The sequence below is a fragment of the Acanthopagrus latus genome, chromosome 10 (assembly GCF_904848185.1).
Source record: "Acanthopagrus latus isolate v.2019 chromosome 10, fAcaLat1.1, whole genome shotgun sequence".
Lineage (NCBI taxonomy): Eukaryota > Metazoa > Chordata > Actinopteri > Spariformes > Sparidae > Acanthopagrus > Acanthopagrus latus.
The window spans coordinates 19,844,348-19,868,294 of NC_051048.1; the positions used below are offsets into that span (position 1 = coordinate 19,844,348).

At 42.6% G+C, this 23,947-nt stretch overlaps 1 protein-coding gene across 38 annotated transcripts in view; it reads left to right on the top strand.

Annotated features, from left to right (window-relative positions):
- The window catches only part of LOC119027522 (receptor-type tyrosine-protein phosphatase delta-like), a 402,917-nt gene that overhangs the window by 300,327 nt on the left and 78,643 nt on the right, over positions 1–23,947 (top strand). For all 38 annotated transcript variants that reach the window (XM_037112789.1, XM_037112790.1, XM_037112788.1 and 35 more), the window contains one exon: positions 6,986–7,171. In XM_037112789.1, coding sequence (XP_036968684.1) covers positions 7,069–7,171 — 103 coding nt within the window. In that variant the 5' untranslated portion in view covers positions 6,986–7,068. The remainder of the gene's footprint in view (positions 1–6,985; positions 7,172–23,947) is intronic.

The following is a 23,947-nucleotide window of genomic DNA, read 5'->3' on the forward strand; positions in this document are numbered from 1 at the left end:
CATTACTTTCCCCATGTCCTCCTCGCCTTTCTCTCGCCACCTTTCCCTCTCTGCCTCGTTGCTCCCCTTATCCATTATATTTTCACCCTTCTGCTCCTCCCTCTGCTCACTCCCCCCCTTATTTTTTTCTGGTTCATAATATGTAACATGATTTTGCCCTCCCCTGTTCATGCGGCATAAATTTAATCCCAGCCATTCCAGGTTGGCGGCTGCTGCTGCTGCTGCATCTACCATTTTTTCTCCTTCTCCCCCTCTCCACCCTGCCACACTCTCTGCACCCGAAACAATAGACCCCTCAAGATTCAGCCTGTTTGCATGATAACAAGTTCTTTCCCTATACTAAATGCTGATGCGCAAGGTCAAGCAGAACCAGAGTGGCACATGCTCGCACTATAGAAGCCGCCCACACTGTGACCAGCAAACATAGCACAAGAGAAGGGCCTCCCAGCAAGCAGGCAATCATTTGAATAGTTTACACAGCTCACACGCTCACCCCCAAGGCTGATTGTACTCGGCTGTGGTTTTATCTGCTGCCCACTGAAAATGCATTAGTGGCAACCATTAGAGTTCAATAGGAAGTGTGTGTACTGGTGTCATCAAGGTCAAAGGAGGTGATCCAAACATAAAGACAAAGATGAAATATGCTGCTTCAGTTATTTATTTATTTATTTTTTTAACTCCTCACTGTCCTGAAAGGTTACCCAGTAGCACCGTAACCTTGTGTGCGTGCGCCTGTGTTTGTTTGTGTGTGCCTATGTGTGCAATGTGTATTGGTATGCTTTGAGGGAGCAGCACAACAGGGCACTGGGATAATCAGTCACTAGACTGCAGGTCAGGGACTTGCACTGTGGGGACCATCCATCTGAACGCAGCAGCTGCTGGGAAAGGTGGCAGGAGGAATGAGACGAGAGAGAAAAGGATAGGCGAGGAAAAAGGAGCTGAGAGAGAGAGAGAAAGAAAGAAAGAAAGCGGCGAGGTAGACCAGGTAGAGAGAAAAGTCAAGGAGAGGCTGTTAAAGTAAAAAGAGCAAACAGAACGAGTGGGAGGAGGAGGAGTATTTGTGGGCCGACTCTACGTGGTCATTTGTGTTACTAAAGTGCACGCTCAAGGTCAGTTTGGGTGGGCTGAATCCTCATGAGGACACAACCTTGCTCTTTGCACCCTAACAAGGTAACAGTTTACAAATTGCAGCATCCTCTCCTTGACCTGTGATTCCCAATTCAGAGTTGTTTTTTGCAGAAATGTGTGCTCTATCAAATGTGTAAACTCTATTTACAGTAGCATTTAGGAAAAGTATCAAAGTAACAGCCCAACAATATCATTTGATTCATTAAAGTGCTCACAAGCAAGGTGAATACATATTTTGCATTATTTGCAGTGTGACATTTCAAAGTCCAGATCAGTTTGCAGACAAAAAAAATGTGGATGGCTTTGATATCTCCTGGTATTAATTTGCAGTGGACACACAACTGAGATGGGAGTGCGATAGCTTCCTTGTCCTGCAGCCGCAGCAGGTGCTTTTAAACCAATTATTAGACGGACAAATGTCATCAGAGCCAATTAGCATCCTGCTGTGTGTTTCATGTTGGGTGATTCATTCACAGGAAAACAAGATATAACCATTAGTTGCAGCGGTTCTTGTCAAAAATTAGTCAGGCTTCCAGGCGGAACTGTAAACCCTGACTTTTTCTCAAATAGAAAAGTCAGGCGGTACCACCCGAAGGATGCTTTATGACCGTGGGAGGATCGCTTGGGGGAGGTCAGGGAGGCAAGGAGGGAGGGGAAAAAAAGTAAATAAATAAGTAAAGAAAATAAACTCCTCTGATGTGCAGTTGTCAGGGTCTTTCATGTGGAGGCTGCACTTGAGGGCATAGCTTAGCTTAGCTTGAGGGATGTTATTACACATGCCGGCTGATCGGGAGCGATGTGTGAGAAACGGCCTTGTCACTCGGTCTTAAATCAAACCATCGCGGGCAGAAGAAAAAGTAGTGGTAGATGGGGGAAAGGGGAGGAAAAACAGATCGAAGACAAAAAGCAGAAACGGAAGCGCGGTTAAGAAAAGAAAGCTGCACACAAGAAAGGGACTTTGTAAAGTCTATCACTCTCTCTCGTCCCTGCACAGTCTGGCATTAAAGAGAGAACCATAGAGAAAGATTAAAGATGGCTGAAGCTAACATGTAAAACCCATAACCCAAACTTAACCCTGCTTGACGAGGAAGTAGGGATTGGCAAAGGAAGTGGGTGGGTGTAGATGTGTGAGGGTGGGTAGCTGCGCCTTTGATGAGCTTAATTTATAAATCTCATCACATGATGTTTAAGAAAAAAAAAAAAACCCTGGGCACTGAGAGTGGGCGCCTGTCACAGGCAGCCATGTTGTTTTACTGTTCCAAAATCTCTTCAACAAGAGGTTCAGACCAACTTGTGCCCTTTGACACGACCTTTGACCTTGAGGCTTAGTCCTCGATTTGTTGAAGTATGGCATTCATGAACATTAAACATCGTGTTTAAACAACCAAGTATGTGCCACATTTGCTCGACGGATATACTAAATAAGACACCAGCATGTATTTTTAATAATTTTCCTGGTAACTATCAAATGATTATAATGTTAATTAAGGTAAGATAAGATGATCCTTTATTGATCCCCTCGGGAGAAATTCACAAGCAGCACAGCAGTACAGAGAGAAAATAAGTGGGAAAGAAAAAAATAACAATTGAAAAAAATATGATAAAAACAATTGGAATTAAAAATAAGCATATTTTATGTAGTAAATGCTCTTGTGTGTGCATGGATGTGACTGTGCAAATGTGCAATGTGCACTGATATATTTAATAACAACAATGTGCAAGAATTTGTATTTTACATATATCAAATCAGTAAAATAGACATAAGTATAAAGGATGGTTGCCTCATAATTCAGTCGAGTAATATGAACACCTTCAACTTATTTGTGGTATGATGAGACACACAATGACGTGTAAAATCAAAATGTAAGCAGCTCTTCTCCCTCAAGCTGTGCTTTACTCCCCCAGCGTCGACTGTAGTGCCTTCATCAGGGTGTTATGTCGGGGAATCATCACAATACGTCAACAGGAAAAGGGAAATGTTGGAATCTGCGTCTGCCTGGACTTTGGGCTTTCTGAAGCTGTCTGTCTCAGCATCAGGTCAAACAGAGTCAAAAAGAGCGATCGCAGAGATCACTGCACTGCTAACACAGCAGCCTACCTCTGTGCGCTCACTGCTATAAGCCCTCCATATCATTGTAGTTTGAAAGTGCATGTGGGGGGTAATTACTGCATTCTTTGACTCTGCTAGTTTGTAGAGAAATAGAACGTCCTGCCTCATAAAACGAAACCAGTTCTTATTTGCTGTGCCTGGCGGGGCATGACGCCAGACAACTTTTTATAACACAATGCAGTATGGATCACATCCTCGGTAGTTCTGCGGTGCTTTGTCCTTGCATGTGTCGGGCTAATTACAGAGGGATTGGCCTTAATAGATCTAGTGGCATTTTTGTGGCTGCTTTGGTCTGTTAGGATATCATACCATGAATCAACTATTTCATTGAAGTTCAGTTCAGTTTGTGCATGAGCCTGAAATTAAAAACACCCCATTTAAAAATTCCCCGGAGTGGGCCAACGTGAAATTAGTCCACTTGCACGAAGGATGGTCATGATGTGGTGCAACTGTGATGCTTGAACCCATGTTGAATTTGTTAAAAATGGCTATGCAGTAGCATTCTCATGTCAGTGTTCGTGTCCCACTGGTTTTGTATGCAATTTGCCAAAATATTACTGCGTGTGCAGCAACATGGAGACTGCTGTTGTGAACCTGCTGCTTTGGGAGCTCATAATTTTTTCTGCCTGCATTCTTTCTCATAACAGCGTTATTGCAGTATGGCTAGAATATGAGATAAATCTGAGTCATTCTTCAGTGTGTTTTTTTTTGTTTTTTTTTCCCCCTTAATAATATTGCTTGTCTAAATAGACCAGAATACAAACACAGACTCAAATGAGAATAAAGACCAGCCATTATGGAGAATATAAACATCCCACCCTCCTTCTCTTTCACATTTCTGATAAGGATCATGGGGAAGGAGAGAGAGTAGACAGCTCAACGGTCCCTTTCTTTTTCTTGCCACACACTCCCCCCGTTTCTAATTAACATTGTGCATGTTGTCAGGCTTTGTTTAATAATGCATGATTGCTATCAGCAGCAAAATCCTTTGAATGAAGCACCACTGAATGGGAACACAATAATACCACCAGGGGCTCAGGAAGAAAGACAAGATTGTTTTTTTTTTTTTTTTCCCTTCTCTCCATTGTAATAAATGTTCAATGGGAAGCATCAGTGCCACCAAATGTATGAAAGTGAAGGTGCCGAGTGCAACGTGAAACGGTCATGTAGAGGATAAAGTGGGCACAGGTGGCGTCGCCTTTGAGGGAGTCCGGAACGGATCATTTGTACTCGCGTTCATTCCGTGAGCGCGAGCTTTCAATGCAGAAAAAGCTGCAGCGTTTAGGCTAAATCCATCATCAGATAACAGTGCAGTTGGCCGCGGTTTGGCAGGTGACTCGTCGGCTCTTTGCGCATTAGGAGCAGTACAAGCAGCTCAGTTTATGTGTAAAATATGAACACCAAATATTATTACATTTTCGTATGGATCGAGGTTTCAAAGAGGCGTTTTAGCCGTGTTTATATCAGCTCCTCCGTGTGTTCACTCATACAGCACACCCTCTTGGTCATCTCACTGGTGGTTACACAACATACAGATGGTTTTGTTTGCCTCTATCAGCATGTGTGTGTGTGTGTGTGTGTGTGTGTGTGTGTGTGTGTGTGTGTGTGTGTGTGTGTGTGTGTAAATGGGTGTGTATGCATGCCCGGTGTGAACAGGGAAAGGGAGGGCTGCTGAGCACTGTTTCTTGTGTACCACCTAATGCCATGTTATTATGGAAATTCACACATTAATTAACTCAAAGGCTATCACTTGGATTTTGGAGGTGCAGATGCATAAAAACAATAACCACAGGAGACAGACAGCTGTACCTGCAGCACTACGTATGGATCACGCTGCAGCTTTGTCCTCTCGCACCTCGCTCAGGTTTTTTTTTTTTTCAGTCCAGTTGATTCTAATCAAATTCGCAGTAGCTACAAACACTGCTCATGAGAAAATTCTGTCTTGTGTGCTCAAATGTATGTATATGTATATGCGTTTGTGTTTGTGTGTGTGTGTGTGGTGTGTGTGTCGTTGGTGGTGTGAGCGGGGGATGAGATTGCCTTAAATTGATTCCCTTCGCCACACGTCCCCCGCTCTCGCGCTTGCTGCTAGCCCCGCGGCGCTTGGAGACAGGTAGTCGTGTCTATCTCACCCCAACACAAATCGAGTGTGACAGGTGCGCTATCTTCCCGTCTTTTCTGCCATTTACAGCCCACAGAAATGAAAGAGGGAGAGCTGGGAGCGAGAAAGAGGATGATTGGTAACAGGGAAATGAGGTACTTTGTCATCATCGAGCCTACTGATTGGGCTTAGGGGGGGCTTGTTTTTCTATTTATTTATTTATTTATTTATTTATTTTTTGCTTTTAGTGGGTGGCGGTCAAATATGTAGACAAAAGGTTCAATAAAATATTATTTCTAGCTGAGGCATTTGCATGCACAGTTGTTGCCTGTTAAACCGACTTAAGAGAATTGCAGATTCCCCAGAACTTCAAGAGATCTGACATGTTCGATCTCATGGAACATAAAGAGTCTGAAATGTCATGGTACGCAGCCCATGAACAGGTCTGCCTCCAGCTGAAACAACAGCATCCTGCAGGACAATGCAGCCAGACAAGCTAGCAGGCTAACCAGCAGCGCAGTGTGTCATCAAAGCTCACACACACTTGGATTAGCCGGCATCCGTGTTATGAGCCAGAGACTACCACAGAGCATCCATCACTAAGGATCAAGCTCGGGCTTAAGCAAATGGATGACAAGGGATAGAGTCGTTCTGCGGCTAATACTAGCTCACTGTATCACATTGATTTTCACAGCCATGTAGTGGCCCATCGATAAACGTGAAACATGAATGGCAACACTTGGCCATTCTGTCTTATAGATTTTAGTTGTTGTTTGAGTAGCGCTGGATAAAAGAGAAACGTGTGTGTGTGTGTGTGTGTGTGTGTGTGTGTGTGTGTGTGTGTGTGTGTGTGTGTGTGTGTGTGTGTGCGTGCACTAAAGCTAAGCTACCCCATCACTTTGTGAAGGCACTTAGAGCTGTTAAAGCATCGACTATGGATTAAATGTGGTGTAAGAAGCATAAATACGTGCTTCTGATGAATTGGTTCACTGGATGTGTAAATTGTTATGTCGCTAAAAGACGAGATGTATATCTTCTATTGTATTTGAGATAAAAAGACTAAATAATGTCAGCAGTCACTACGTGGTCAAATGTATTTCTATTCCCAGCTGAAGAACTATGAAAGAGCTTTCGGTATTTATGAATAGTTCCTGCATTTCCTGACTATTCTCACGCGCAACAGAGGTGCTCTTTATGTGAAACAGATATCAACACTGATCTAAGGAGGACTTAAAATGTACTCTTATTATGCAGCGTATTTAATTGGTGCTCGCCACCAAAGCTGTGAAGGCAAAATCTTATTAGTCCACCCTTTCATCTGTGTGGTTTCTCCCTCTCTTTCTCTCTCTCTTGCACTCTCTATCACTCTCCCTCTCACGCACACGTGCACACGCATTGTGTGAAGTGACTATTCCATTTAGAGAACTGTCAGAACATACCCTGTGAGCACATCAGCCTCTTCCTATCCTCTGTCAGCTCCAGCCGAGGCTGTGTGGGGGTATGTCAGAAATGTGCAGGGATAGATAAAACCCGTGGAGCCAAACAGCTTTGTTTCATTCAGTTCCTCTCTCTCTCTCCTTCTCTCTCTTTTTTCCTCCCTCCTTACTCCCTCTCCCTCTTCCCATCCCTTTCCTTGCCTTGCATAGGCTGTGAATACCCTGCATCTGAGAAATCAGACCAGACTGACTCACAGGGCTCTGTGAGCCAGCACCACCGAGGCTGCCAAAGCATGCTGGTGCCAAGCTGTCCCACCATGCACAGAGCCAGACCCACGCTGCTGCTGCCGCTGCTGCTTGTCCTGGGTCTGTTCCTCCACCTCGCCGACGCTCAAAGTAAGTGGACCGTTGGCTGTCACGTGGGCCTCAAGTGTTGTGTCCTGCTGGGTTGGGGGCGGGATGGCAAGAGCGGAATTGTTTTATTTTTTTTTCCCCCATTACACATCATCACATGCATCAGTACTTCATGTCACACACATGAAACTAAATAAATACTTGATGAAGTACTGGTGTGTACTAGTGTGACTTTACCACTGCCACTGTGGAGAGATGTAAGTCTCTTTATTGAAATGTGAGAAATTGAAATACAGAATTGAAATCGGTCAGGTTTTAGTGAATTCAGGCCACTCAGACGGATAATATGCATGGTGTAGATTTTTTTTTTTTTTTTTTTTTTTTTTAATAAATAGATCTAATCAGATTTAAAGTCCTTTGAATATCCAAAGAAAAGGAGATTATTTTGTATATCGTATATCATCTGAAGGGGATTTTTGATAAGCATAATTTACAAAAAGACATTATTTAAAAAATACTGATACACTTTAAAATCTCATGTGAGTCTAACTCTAGTGTGGCTATTAGCAAATTGTAATCTTAGTGCAATATTATACTTCACCCTCCCTCTCTCTCTTACACGCACACACACACACACACACACACACACACACACACACACACACACACACACACACACACACACACACACACACCACACACACACCTGTATTTCACAGGGATCCATCTCTTCATCTCACCAAACTATCAAAATGTGTTCCAGTTTCTATTTTCCACTTTCTTTCTCCTGCTGCAAAGAACTGTCATGTGAACCAGAAATTCTCAGGCCTCAGCCAAGAATCTCACAATGAGAAGTCATTGGAATTGAGTTACTTGACATCAGACACCTGCCCATTGACGTGTGACAACAGTTTTCAAACCTCATTGAGTTCTGGTCCTGCACCACAGCATCCCCCCCTTCTCCCACCATTTTTTTTTTTTTTTTTTACACTAAGATCCATGAATCATTAGCTTCTGGAGTCACAGAGGGATGAATAAAAGTTTTATGGCTCCCTTTGCAACGACTGAAATCCCCTCAGTTCAAGCTGAATATCTTTGAATGAAGGGATCATTCACCCAAGGTCATATACAACAGAGCCACGCAAAGTGAAATTGATGGCTGAGATTTTCAACTTTGTGCTCGAGAAATGTTCCCTGCGATCTGCTCAAATGTGTTTTATTTTTCCTCTCTGCCTCTCGCCACATATGTCTCACAGCAGGGGAGAGGCAAATGGAGAAATGTTTTCTCTGTTTATCCCCCCCGTTTTATGTGCAGCTCCAAGATTTATTGACACAATTTAATTACAGGACCTTCCCAAAACGGCATTAACAGCCAATAAACATCACCATCGAGGGGGGCTCTCGAATAGTTATCTTTTCCGAAACTCCCTTCCTCCATAGTCTCGTGTGAATTTACGTAACAGCATTTGATGAGTGAGAAAAGAAAAAAAAAAACACTGTTGCCAAAACGTTCCCTCAGACAACTGTCTTGACTTCCACTCTTGCATGTCCAGACATTCCACAGTCACATTTGAGCATGAATGTAACAGAAACCTGCGCAAGTGTAGTCAGCAGCCCCCGAATCTCGACGCCTCTGTGCTCAGCACCCCCCCAAACCTTCCCGGTTCATTTCCTTCCCTTAGCTGTCTGGCTGTGAGCAGCTGCTGCTACCCCACACCCTACTTAGACAGCTGTGCTAGGTCATCGTTTCAAAGCCAAAACAAACTTATCGTGAGGTAGCCACAGTGGCTGTCTGTTAATGACTGAAGGGGGGGTGGGGGACGTGAGAGTCAGGGAGGTCACGGGGATGAGGTGTCTGCAACCGAGGTAAGAGAGCGAGTGTCTGTTCGTGGGCAGAACGGCTCCAGGCAGCACACATTAGCTCTGGGATTTATATTTGCTCCGTTCTGTTCCTGCACCGCCTGATCTCCCACATGCACGTGTTTGTTCCTCCCTTACCCAACTCCCCTCTATTGTTTTCCTTCCCTAATCGCTCTCTTGCCAATTTTCTCCTCATTTCTTATTTCTTTTTGCCGTTTTTTTTTTTTTTTTTTTCTCTCTCTCTCCACTGTCTTTCCGCCTGCGTCTTTGTCTTCCCTCCACCTTCTCCCCTCGCTGTTTGGAAGCAGTGCAACAGCCCCCCTTCCAGCAACTGAGAAGCTCCTTAATTTCCTGCACATGCAAAACCAGCCGAGACACTCCGGGGCTCTCTCCCCATCTGTGGACCAAAAAAGCCCTCAGTTCGATTTACTCTGCTCCAGACTAACCCCCAGCACCAAAAACCCGGCTGTATTTCCGAAGGGAGAGCTGCCCTCTGTCGGCGCTCTGGATCCATTTGCGTGTGAGCTCGCCTCCGGCTGTGGACATGGTGGAGGATATGAGACACGCGAGAGCAGAAACGGCTGAGTCGGCCTGCTCAACAGATGGCACGATCCTCTGAGCCAGTCCTACTCGCCACCCCACACAGTGGACACTGCAGCCCCCTCTCAAGAAAAACACCAATAAGCCCCCCCCCCCCCAAAAAAAAAGCACACATTGCAGTTAATGTGTTAATGGGAGTGCCACCAAATTTGTTCTTTCTGTAAATGTGGGAGGAACGTGATGGATTTGAAAATGATCTTAGAGGATTGTGTAGCCATGTTTCTCTGTTTGGTCTGTTGGTTTGTTATTGTTTTGTCTCCGGCCTTCTGTGTCCATCGCTCATGCTCATTTTCTCCTTCACCCCGTCCCCCTCGCTCTTCAAATGCGGCCCAATTAATTTGTGTGGCAAATTGGGCTTGGCAATAGCTTGAAAGAAGGGCATAATTGTCCCCGGTGAGCCGAATGGACGGCGTACGAGAGAGGAAGAGCGGCAGAGGCAACAAACAATTCCGCTGTGTTGGTTTGCTGAACAGTTGCACAAAGAGAGGGAGCTCAAAGAGAATGAGAGGAGAGCTGGAAATGTGTAACATCTTTACCTGGACAGGGATGACAATGCTGATGCGGGCATCCGAACTAAACACCTCGGCTGTTCATTAACTCGAACTGAGCTAGAATACATGCACTGATTGAGCTACGTTACCTGTAGCAGCGGAACTGAGAAATGCTGACTGTTAAAGGATTTTTTTTTTTTTCCTTCCTCAGTGATTGAAAATATGCTGAGCTACATCTGTGTGGGAAAACCTGCTTACAGAACACCCACATGCTTTCTGCCCAGCACTACCCCACGCTGTGTCAGACCATGTCAAACCCTGCACCTAATAGTGTTTTAATTGATTCCTCCCCGTTGCTGGTGGATGGCATGGTGAGTCCCAGCGAGCCAGCGCGCTCCTCTTTAACACGTCGAGTATTGACTGATCTCCTCTGATGCTTCTAACATTAAGATGTTAGCGCTCAAACCTCACCGCTCTCGTTTATGCTCATTTTACAGCCAGCCACACTTACGTAGGCATGTGCACTCACACACGGCATCTGCAGGCCTCAAACACATGTGGAATCCTTTTGAGTCGGCAGTCAAAGGTGAACCACATGGGATGAAAACAGCAAATTGTCTGTCGATGCAACACTTTGTTTGAGCCACTCTGGTGGGGATGAGGCAAGATGGGCAGTAATGTGACTCACTTTTTATTGCAGCAACAAACGTACAGTAAAGACGGTCACATTTAGATGTTTGTTGAATAATCAGCAGAGACATTTGACTCTCTTTTTACACCGAGATAAATTGGACTCTCGAGCCATTTTTATTTATTTATTTATTTATTTTTTTGTGCAATCAACCAGTTTCCCATATGTTCACTGTAAGTTACACATTTATGATCCAAGAGCGTCTACTGCTCTATGAGGAGTCATTTGTTTGGCAGTACTGCAGAAACAATCCAACAGCATCTGCCAGTGTTACAGTCATTTTTGTATATTATGTGCAGGGGAATGCAGATGACTACGATTTGTCATGGTGTTCGTATAACACACAAAATTACACGCACCTCCACCGAGGCCTAACATTTTGGTGGAAACTCATAGACGCCAGCCACTTACTGTGAATATGACATTTTTTCATCAAGATCCATGCATTATTTCCAAAGAAATAAATAGACGCGCAAAAAAAAATAAGAAGAAAAAAAATGCCCTATCTGGCAACGATAAAGAAAGTGTGACAGAAATTCCCAAATCTGTCCATTTTTCCAGATCTGATCCAAAAGTTAATGGAGTCTGTTCTGGGCGGAGAGCCATCCTCTATCTAAACAATGTGGAAATCAATCCAGTAGTTTTTGTGTAATCCTGCTGACCAACCAACCAACCAACAAACAGACAAACAAACAGACAGATACGGTTGAAAACTTTTTGGTGGAGATAAAAAAAAAAAAAAAAAATCAGGGAAATGCATAACTAGTAAACAGCTGTGTTTAATGAATAGTGGGGAAATGTAACAAAGCACATTTTATTTTGTAAGTACTTCTCTTATATACAACAGTTTAGATCTTCCATTTCATAGGTCGTGTACTCTCTATTCCACTACATCTGTCTGAAAGCATAAATAACAAATGACTGTTATGAGTTTACAGTTTTCCCTACCCTATCTCCAGACCTGGTGATTTTAAATCAGAATGTTTGGGAGAAATTGATTAAATGTCCCTTGTATAGAGTGTTTTCACTGTGGTGTAAGTATTTTTTACTTGTGTAAAATAATATGAATATTTCTTCCACCACTGGCAATGTGATGCAAACTAAATGATCACCATGATACAGATGAAGGAGTCTGGTCTTAACTGCATGCACACACACCCCCTCCCACCCAGCCAGGATCACCTTGTAGCGAGTCCGAAAGCTAATGATACTCTATTCCCCGGATGACATCAGGCTGTAATATGTGTGTTTTATGCATGCCTGGCCTAATATGAATTATTGTAAAATAGTGTTGTATTTGCATATGAGCTTCCGGGCTGTACTGAAATTAGCATTTTTACAACAGCTCAAATTAAATCCCTCTGCTTAATTTGCCTGCATGCTAATTTGATTTAAAACGAGTCTATTCCATTCCCTTTTACACTCATACCCACACAGCGCTAACGTACGAACCACGCACACACGCTAATTCAAGCGCACACACACATATGAACACACAGTATGTACTCTTGCGGCCTACACTCACCCCCCTCACACACAAACACACACACACACACACACTGCTGCCTGGTACACATTGAATTAGACACACAAATAAGCACACACAGAGCTTACATGTTTGTGCACATAAAATGACATTAAAGGCTGACAAGAATGGATTCTTTCTTTTTTTTTTCTTTCTTTTTTTTTCTTTTGATCCAACTTTAAATCACTGTAATTCCCCCCAGTCTACCGCCTCGTTCATCATTCTGCCGGACACTGCTCGAGTGGAAATCTCATTGTTGGCTCCACTCGTTCATTTCAAAAACGTGTCTTAGTGCGGTACGTCTTTTAAAAGAAAAAAGAAAAAAAAATAGCAACAACATCTTCGAGGAGGAGAGAGAGCACGCATCATGTTCACACTTCAAATGAATGTGTTGAAAACACCTTCGCTGAGAGTGCCAGCACTTAATTACCATCTCGTTGTTTGGATGAAGACCTTGTGACGAGACTGGGAATCAGAGATAAAACAATGTTATCAGTGCCATGCAAGATGCTTCTTGCTCGCAGGTTGAACTAAATGAGTAAGAAGTCATTATCATTTTCTTAGGCAGAAAATGCTTGTACCGACTCCTTGTCAACAATGTGCGGCGCAATTATGTTTAAAGGTTGAATCAGGCCCATTATTAACTCCATGAATGCCGATATCTGTGGCAACTGTGCCCCAAGTGTATTATTTAAGGCCATTAGCCTCATCTATGGATTGCAGTCATTTCTAATCGCACTTAGACCACAGAATCGCACAAAAGACGAGCAATTTTCACCACACTCCTGACCCGCCCACCCTGAAAAGAAGCAGATAATCACATACAATATGGAGATGTTGTACAGGCACAGATGCAGGTAATTAAAGGCTAGCCACCAGCCACTAATGTTATATCTAAGTGCACTTATGTCTCCAAGACACATTGACTTGAAAATGGTGGGGCAATTTAACCATGGAATATTGACAGAACAAAAGCACCACAAGCCAAATTGTACATCCATCGGAGTAGCAATAAACAATCCCAGAAACCCCTTTCTAGACATCCATATATATTTGAATACCTCTACATGAAATGACTCCATCTAACTGGATTTCAGTCAGCCTGGTACCTCCTTATCTGTCCTTTGAGTAAAAGGTGCCACAAAAAAAACAAAACAAAACAAAAAAAAAAAACAATAGAGGACCATGTTAACGCAATGCACCAGACTATGTCTCTATACTTAGGCTGTCTCCTTCTCTCACACGCACACTCTCACACAAAGGGTACCTTGTAGAATGCCTTTGAAGCCGGGATCAGCCGGCGAGCTGAGCACACTGCCAGCTGTTTTGCATCTGCCGAGCTTACACTTGGCATGATTCTGGCCTTGCTGGCATATGTACTAAATCTGATCACCCTTCATGCGCTATGCCAGTGAACTGTATAACAATGCAGGTGTTTCATGACATTGCCCCAGTGACAGTGCAATTAATGGATTGATGCTGTAGCTGCAGTAATGGGATTACTGGACCAGTCAAGTCTGAAATACATCAGCGTTGCGCCTGCACAGACGATGTTTTACCGCAGTGTGCAGTCGGAACAATGGAGAGCTGGGGTACATCATCGGAACATGCAGTAATCTGAGACACAAAGACACAGTAAAACATAGACTGGAGTCTCAAAGATTAAGATGATTTTATTCTTGTGGTACAAAATGTATATTCACCTCTTTGAAAAATAAAGATGTTTATGGATCATATATATTATGTTCATGATCAATATATTCTGAAGGCGGTGGAGATGGTCTTGCAAGTTCTGATATGGTAGCTGATTATCTCGGTACCCTGGACTGACTCATCGAGCCCTTTCTGCAGACAGATCCCAGAATACATAGTCATTTAATGCAGGTTTTGCGAAAGCATGTTTTCACCTGCTATGCCTTCATGGGCTTACTCATCGATTTTGCACAAGTAAAGCAACCATGATTATAATTTCAGCTATTGATCGAACTATAAAGCAAGGAGTCTTTGTCTGTATGGTATTCACGAATACAAATGCTCTGGATTAATCTGCATCAGTATTTGATGACCTGTGATTGAGATTTGACGATCAAACTATCGTTCTTCAGAAACGCCCTCTGCACCATTACGCACTTGGCATTCAGGGAGCCAAGATGTAGATGTACAGCATGACGGAGCCTGCATGACGCCAGGATTAATTTGTCATTCTCTAAATTATTTTTATTGTATTAAAAATGCTGTAAAAGGGACACCTGAATATTGCTGAGAGCCTCACTTTCCTCCCCGTGTAGGGACGGGAGGGGAGGGCGTGTTTGGAAGGAGGGATTGTGTTAATGTGCACTTTTATAGCACATAGCAGTTTGATTATAAAAGCATTTTTGAATCATCTGCCTCAGAATTCAATCTGTGTATGTGTTTCTGTGGTCGTGCGTGTGAGCTCGTGTGGGTAATACCTGGCCCTAGGCTGGAGCTTTGGTCTCACTCCAGGGGTCCTAAAAGTGCGACACTTTGCACTGATCTCTGCGCAGCACATTTGTGTGCCTGTGGGGTATGTTGAGATTCTGCAGTGGGGTTAATGGTCTAAACCATTCATCTCCACGGAGCGCCTCAGGGCGATCTCTCACTCCCAGCCAGAGAGCTCACATCCTCACCTTCTTACCTACAGCACTCTCCAATGGCTTGACGCCGATTGGGAATCTTTACGCCCTAAGCTCCTCTTGTCAAAGCTGATTTACATTCAGTGGAGTGATGGAGTGAGTGCTCAAAGTCTGTCTTTAGAAAGGCGTTTTTCTCACCTAATACTCTCTCGCACACCACATCTGTCACTATTTCTTGCCCCTCACTTGTTTGTTTGCTCGCTCACTCATTAACTCACCCTCCTTATTCACGCTCTCGCTGACTTGCCCTTACTTTGGCTTCTCCGCGCCGCCAAGTGAGTCATGCCATTTGAGAGGCTGAGATTTATTGTGACACGCAGCTTTAGTGTGGTTTATTAGTTATGGCAAATGAGAGTGAATGCCTCCATTGCAAGGCGAAAATGCTCTCACGCCACAGCCAGGCCCATAGGCTTTTCCAGTTGAAACCGAGCCAAGCCCTTGTTTCTAATGGCAGAGAGCTCTGAGTGCCCATCCCATCATACCGCAGAACATGGAGTATGCATTCTCCTGCACACACACACACACACACACACACACACACACGTGATTACAGAAGGGTCCCTGGACATTTACGAGGTGTTTATACAGCATCCATCATAACATCCATGAACAGTCTGTTTCCCCTTAGCTTTTAATACTCCCATGGTGCCGTCTTTCATGTCATTCATCATTCTCTCATCATCTAATTAATTACCACAATCACCTCCATCACTTGAGTCATGATGAAGGATATTTCAAGTTAAGTGTAGATAATTAATGTACAGCAGAGAGGTAAAGTGGCAGTGGTCATTTGCCCAGAAAGGTGAGATCTCATCTGGTTGTCTACCTCTCACCCTCCCTCTGATTCTTTCAGTCAGACACATCAAGTGTGTTTCATCACAAACTTTCAGTCCCCTCGTGTTTGATCTCTCTCCGTCCTTACACAGTCCTCTGCTAATCCACTCATCTCCAGACTGTTCTCTCTCCCTCAGCCTTATAGTTAGTACAAGGGAACGCATATGGACGGATGTGGGGGGGGGGGTCTGTTTAACAGACTCAGTGATGTCAGGATTTATGCCTACATGGATTTCTTTAAGTACACCTTCCAAATAAGATTTTCCCACTCTCCTCTTCGTGCCCCTCGGAGAGAGAGAGAGAAAGAAAAAAAAAAACACATGATCAGAGAGTCTAGAAGAGATTCCCTTTCACATCCTCGATCTCCCTGCTGCAACCGCCTGGGTAAGACAGAAATTTAACACAGCATGATGTGTTGCCTCTTATTACACGCTCCAATTTAATTGGCTGTGCTTTTCCTCCCATTGTGATTATTCAAGGCGAGGTGTCCACAGAACGGATAAGCTGTAGTGCCATTAGGTCCCACTGGGACAGGCTTATTTGTGTGTTTGGCCAACCCCAGTGGGAGGAGAATGGAAATACCCAGAAGACATTAGTCAGTTAGCAGGTAGCAAAGTGCTACTGAACGGCCTGGTTAAACAGGGCGAGATGAGACAGATGTTAAGTGTGCAGGTGTGTACTGATACTGAAAATGATATATCAAATACGGGTTTGTCTAGAATGTCATTCTCAAGCAAATAATTTGCCTGAAAATGCACACGGTAATGAAAATGAATTAGAATTATTATAAGCTTTTTCGGCATTGTAATGTCATTGTGCACAAGGAGCTGTATGCAAATACAAGTTAACACTCCCACACATAAGATATTTGATATGTTCCTCAGGCAGACATTATGTAGCCAACAGTATCAGCTGCACATATATTCATGGTCTGAGCAGTATACATGTAAAAAGAAAAAAAAAAAAAAGATAGGATTGTGTTCTCCACACACATATTGGACATCTAATGGAACCAAGAGACAGACAACATGGCATGTCTGTAATAATATGCTTTTATTCTCCATTACTGCCAAAGAGCACCACTGATCAGATGGTCTAGAAAATCCACTTTGACCTGTGCTAAAAATAACCATATTGTGTGATGTCTGTCTCAGTAATATGATGTAGGCACAGTACACAAATAACTTTGTTTGAGGAGAAGACATTTACAGCACGAGATAAGACATCTTCAAAATAAAATAAGTGAACTCAAACAAAATATTAGGAGGGAAAAGGTGCGGGGATGATGTGTACACTGCTAAAGACATGAAATCTCAAAATACTATCTGCACACAGAGATTAAAAGAAGGTAGATAGAAAAGAAACGAGCATGGGCTGGAAAGCTTAGATGGAGATTAACTAAGAGAATGGATGGATTGACTTTCAAAGGCATTTGAACCAGATGAGGTGATAGGAATGAAAGGAAGGGAAAGCTAATGTAAGTTGCGGGGATTTCTTTTATGTTTCTTTAGTGCTTAGTCACGACTCTGAGCTAAAAGATGATTTCCAAAAAGTAATCCTAGAGCCTACAGCTTTAATCCAACTGATATGATTTTGTTCTTGGCATCTTATGAAATTATCTTAACCCTTTAAATCTGACGTTTTGTAATGAAAGTCAAAGGTAAACAGATTTAAAGATATTGCGGTTTGGATTGAATGTCACATTTTGATCTTATTTCAACTCTCTTGTCACAAACGATGCAACAAAGTCCACTTTTCTTTTTTTTTTTTTACTTAGACAGTGTTAGTCATTGAATTTAACTTCGACCGACTTCTATCAAAGCTGGGAGTCAACATTTCAAGGCTATGAATTAAGGGAGTCTTTATTGTGTGTGCACAAAGAGAAGCACTTTGACTTGCAGTACTGTTATTATTATAGCAAATGGAAACTGAAGCGTTATTGGAGCACAATTACAAAAATAACAAACATTGATGGCGGGCAGGGTAGGAAAAAGTGAGCTCAAAATACAATCTTGTGATAAAATCGTAATCCACTGCAACAGACAGTGAGGCAATAAGCGATGAGAATAATTCGGGTCTGGGCAACTTAGTAGTAATCAATTGGTTGCATAGTGACTAAAGCGATTCAGGGATGGAGACGGGAGTCACAATAATAGCAAACAGAAAAGCAAAACAGAACCGTGAGAGGGTATTCTTATCTCGAGATGACTGCTATCTCGTGGAAGACAGCCACTTTTGTTTTGCCATGCCTCATTGTGTGTTGTCTTTGAAATCCACAAGGCCCTGTTACACAGCATTCATTTTGTTTCATCACTCGCACAAAGGCTTGACTGACATTATTTGAGATAGTTTGTTTCAGGTACAATGAGAGTAATTATTCAGGCTGCGTTGAGAGCAGAGAGGCTCCCGACAGCACATAAGCAATATTATTGACAATGATGGAATATTATAGCAAACTGGTAAGAACAGCTGTATTTTTTTTATGGTTCATCAGTTCATCACTCCGCCTTCACGCAGTGGCGTTTTGTTCTCTGCTAGTAAAATGACAAAGTTCAAGAGTAGCAATGGTTGTATTTTCATGGGTCGAGGTTGCTGGTGGTAACAGCTTGAAAATGAAAGAAAAACATTTGCGATTGAGACAATTAAAGCAAAGTGGGGTCCAGGGTCCCCCAGGGGTGCTCGACGGTGTTCCAGGGAGTTCCCAACAAAAACAATATCGTTTATTTTTGCTATTTTTCCATCTGAAAGTAGCACAATGACAAAATGTATGAATATGTTGGTCATTGGTTTCATATTATCTCTGTAATGACACGTATCAAAAGCCAAATTCTCATCAGATGTGACAGAATCTTATGAAATGGGGATCCATGGTCTGATGTTAGTTTAGGGATAAAAGGTTTGAGAAACAGTGAATTACACTGGAAACACATGGAGTGTTTTCATTACCTTAAAACAAACAATGGCTCCAGAGAAGGCCTTCTGTGTTTTTTAGTTGCCACTATAGGGGGGGATGAGACAAGGGGTGTTCAGTTGTTTGCAGTTCACAGTCTTACCACTAGAAGTCCTACACACTGGACCGTTAATAGGAAAAACTTCCCTTTTGCTCCCTGAATCAACCGCAGAGGGGAGGAAAGTTTATCCGCTTGGACAGTCATTTTATTCTCCCCCTAACATATTCAGGTATAATAGAGCTGGCGTCCATCTCGGGAGACGTTGTAGAGAATGCCCTCGGTCATGCATGCACATAAGCACGTTGCTGTTCACTGCAGCCCTGTCACTGTTCTCAGCTCCCCCCATCCCTGCAAAGGCAGATCTATCCACCCGGTCACTGCTCTACATCTGTACAAGATCTGGAAATATTGATTAGGTGATAATTAAATTGTCCATCCCAGCTTGATATGGATTAATAATTGCCCACTAATGCCCTTCTGACATTTTGCTGTATTGACTCGATACTGTTTGCCGCGGTGGGCCGATAATTATGACGCTTGGCATTCTTCATTTTGTCCCTAATGAGACCAATCAGAGTTGGCTCGACTTTTGCCTAAGAATTAGAAAGGAGTGAGAAGGACGGATAGATTTTCTCTTAGGACCCATTACTCAATGCTCTGGGCCTCATCCCAGAGATATTTCCTTGTCTTACAGGAGCATTTCTTTTCTTACATTCCTTATTTCTTGATCCACAATTACTGCTTTGCCAGAAAAAAAAAGGACACGCTCTCACATACAATGCCGGACCAAATCACGTAAAGAGGACATCTTTGGACAAACAACAGCACCAGTAGGAGTACTATAAATACCGAGATGAGAAGGTGGTATGGGCGTCGTGCCATATCACCGCATCGACTTCCTCACTGCCATCTGTGAGTGTTCCTCCTCTGGCATTCTCACAAAGGCCTTTTGTGCATTTTCTCCCTTTGTCCCTGTTTGTAAGGTTTAATTAGGTTATTTACTTGAGCTTCACCTCCCAGTGTTTCATTATAGTGGGCATTGCAGATAGGGTTTCACACAGGGCAGGGGCAGATAAAAAGTTAGGACAAAAGATGATAAATGTCGCAAGTGGGGACCGAAATGCAATCTGGCTGCCACGATGCAGAGATGCTCTAATGGCTTCCCAGCAAGGAAGGGGGAAAAGGCACTGTCGAGATGGCAACGTGATAAATGGTACCGGGATGGCTGTAAGGACTGTAGGCAAGACGAAGAAAAAGAAAAGAGTCGTGGAAGGGGAAAAAAAAAAAAAAAACAACGAAGATGACCACAAAATGGAATCTAATTAATCCTGACTTGGTTCCCCCTTCTGACAAATTCAGCGCAGAAGAAGAAGAGGAAGGGAAATTGTTTTTTTGGGATGTGTTCAGCTCCCCCTCCCCTTCCCTTCCCTCCCTTCTCTTCCTACCATTCCGCTTTTCCTCCCAGGTTGAAAAGGCAAAGGGACGTATGGGTTCTGACAATGCTCCCGCACCTGTGGAATGATTAATGACAGCGGACTCGCCTTACACACTGCAGAGCCAAAATATCTGCTCCAAAAACACGCCAAGGAGAGCTCTGCTATGAACATAATTCATCTGCTATTTACCAGCAAATTGCACAAATGTAGGTTTTAGAGTCCATTGAAATACAACAGTAATCACTGCGGACCATTTTTTTTGCACTATGCTGATTTTCTGTATTATACAAAATTCCCAAATGGTCTTTACCTCTGGTAAAATGGCCCCGATCATATAGGATTCATGTAAGTTAGAGTTTAACTATAAGTGCTGATGTTAATATACAAAATGAGAGAAGCAGGGAAGGAGAAAGCCACTCATACACGGACGAACAAGTGGATTACACTGCATTAGTGCCAATCTCCGATTCAATGAGATGTTGAAGTGATGGAAACTGATTTACATTAAAGTTCCCCTTGTGCAGAAGGCTGGTTCATTTAAGGATGTAGTTTGCAACTTTGACTAATAATTACTAGCGTTCAAACACTGACACCGCTTTCAGAAAAGCCTCAGATACCACCTTGTTTATGCACGGACGCTGAGTCAGTATCCAGGCAAAACGCAAAGCTAAGGTATTGGAATCATTATATAAATAGAATAGAAAGAACATTTTCTATCCTTATATGATGGATTTGATATCTGTAACTTATGATTCAAATAGCTGACATTTCAAGCCATCGTAAATGACCCTTATTTATGGGCCCAGCCCGGTGACAAACTGCCTCTCCATCAGTTTGACCCTCTCCAAGTCACTTTGCGTTTCCTTTATGCGCTCAAGTATACTGAAAGCCTGAGAATATTCATGAAGTTAACAATCATGCCGAGTCAATGTGCCGGCTTACTATTTAACCTTTAATCTATGTGAGAAAACGGAGAAAGTCATTACTTACTGAGGACCATCGTACCTTGTGGCATTTTGTGTCATTGGCATTTTTTACTCTCTTCCTTGCAGTTTCACTACTCCACATTAAAAGCCAATAGCCCCAGACATTACTAACCGTTGTGCTTTTAGAAGAATTTGGATAACTGTGAAAAAAAAGCCATTGTAGAAAAATAGGACTTTCTAGAGAAATGTCCCACAACCAGCTGACGTATGATCAGAATGGTCGACGTATCATCTGTACAGTATTCCTTTTTGCATGCTTGTGTACATATACTTAATGCACACAAAGACCACACACATTCACTCACCCAGTGGACTCGAGCCCATTACGGCTGGCAAACATTTGCTCTTTAGGCCTTTGTGTACCCTCTCGCTCTGTCAACTGAGGCTCAGTTTGGCCAAGGGTGAAAAGGACTGAGAAGGGAAGCACAACGAACTCCGCCAGTCCAAAGGCCACATCTCCGGTCCCCAGCAGTCTTGAACCCTAAGGAGGCTCCTCGGCTTCAGAAATTTACCCCCTCTTTTGTTTTTACCCAGATTCTGAGAAAACACGACACAACATTATGTTAAATCGCTCATCGAAACACAGTTGGAAAAATATAATGGCCTATACTTGAACTCTGAGAAGGCCTATATGTGAAACTACAAAGCCATCAGCAGTTCAGAGTATTTACCTTACATTTCTTCATCTGTCACTTCTCAACCAGCAATTTAATCGTCATCCAAAGTTCTCATTATTTGCTTTGTCAGGTTTCCAACAAAGTTATATATTCACCGCTCCAGTAGTGTTCTTTTTAATCACCCCTAATGCAGCACAAGTATTTCCAAGGTTAAAGCAACTGTATTTTGGCTAATCACTGTACAAAAGCAGGATTTTAATGCAAAATTGCTACTACTACTTCTTAAAGAAAGTAAGAGGTTTTTGGACCAGCTGCGTCACGCTTTTGCGTTGCATTTCCTTTTCTAAAAGCACAATCAATATATGTTAAAAACGTGGCTGAAAAGCAGAGAGCCTTGTAACACCCACGCAGTGTAAACAGACAAACACATGTACGCGTGGAGTCATCCTCTTTACACTCTCTACTCATCTCCTGATGAATCATCCCCCCCCCCATCCACACACATCAAGCAAGAGCCTTTCAAAAGTGATCTGAAGCCCTTAATTTCACTGGATTATTTTAATTATGTCCCCTGGGGTGTGTTGTTTTTGGCTCCTGGGGTGACATTGCACTGTTTGCTTCCAAGTTAAACCCCCGTCCGCCCGTCTGACCCTGATACCACCCGCCCTCATTTGTTTCCCATCTGTAGCTCTTCAAAGACAAAGCCACACACACACACACACACACACACACACACACACACACACAGAGAAGCTCAACTGTTTTCTTCGGGGGCTCGCAATTAAGAATTCAAAGACCTCAACTAAGAGTTACTGCGTGTGGTTTAGGAAGAGACATATTAATAACGTGTAGCTGACAAAAACAACCCACTAATACACAGCTAATGTGTTATCCTGCAGTATTGCATGTCACTCATTTAATGTGAAACTAATTAAAAATGAGTGTATCATTAAGAATAATCATTTGAATTTAATTAATTTGAACAGTTATATGTCATTTTGACATATAATAGAAGCAGCTTAGGGGCAATATTTTAACCACAAAACGTATTTTAATTCTTATTAATTAATGCTTTTATCAAACGTTAAATTAGATAGAATACATTTAACGAAAGTTGACAAATTTAATTGTCAAGTGACAGCATTATAAGCATTTACCGTACATGCCGTGCAAAAAATGAAGCTAATGTACTGCTTCTGTCATTGAACAATAACAGTATCTGTTTGAAGCTAACGTTTAAAGCGAGTGACTGATAGTATCAAACCTGTGCATAATACTTTCACTCCCACCAAAACAGTACGGTGTCACTGATACTTTTCAGGACGCTTATATGTGACTGTGTTCTGACAGATCGCACTCACTGTTAGCTTCAAAGTGGATAAGGTGATTTTTACCTCAAAAACGTTTCAATTACTGCCATTTTTCTTCCTCTCTTTTATATGCAATAGTCTTCCTTCACTGCAGCGTTAAAATTAGTGGCCTGTGAAAGGTCACTTTGGTCTTTGAGTGACTGTTTGTGGTACCTCCCCTGCATATTCTTTGTCCCAGTAATAGGTTTTTTGGTTCGAGGATAGCCATGACTGCAGCCGGTTGCAGAGAACAGGGTTTTTCAAAAATGCATTTAAGCTGTAGCATATTTTGACATTGTCCATTTTATATATATATATATATATATATATATATATATATATATATATATATATATATATATATATATATATATATATATATATATATATAAAATAAAATAAAGTAAAATAAAATATAAATCTGTCCCAGAGTTTGAAACTGGCAGTAAAGAGATGGTCGGATGCAGAGCAGTCCAAGGAAAATTATAATTAAAGGCCAATATATTTTCCCATGAATTTAGGAATATCTGCAGGATGTCTGAGCTGCTAAAAGGAAGCCAGTTGTCATCTAGCAGGATCTCTGAAGCATGATCTAGTTTTCCTGCAAGCGCCTGAAAAAACACAGTGCAGGGAATGTGTCACCTCTTATGGCCTGACAACTGGCATCCAGCGGAAATGGCTTGGCACTACGTATCCATAAAATTAGAGTTCTGTTTAAATATACAATGTCGAGTCCCTGGAATGATTTGCTACATAATCCATCTCTGCTCCTACGGAGACAAATATGAGGCAAGCTTTTCCGCTCCGTGGTTGAGGGCAAAGAC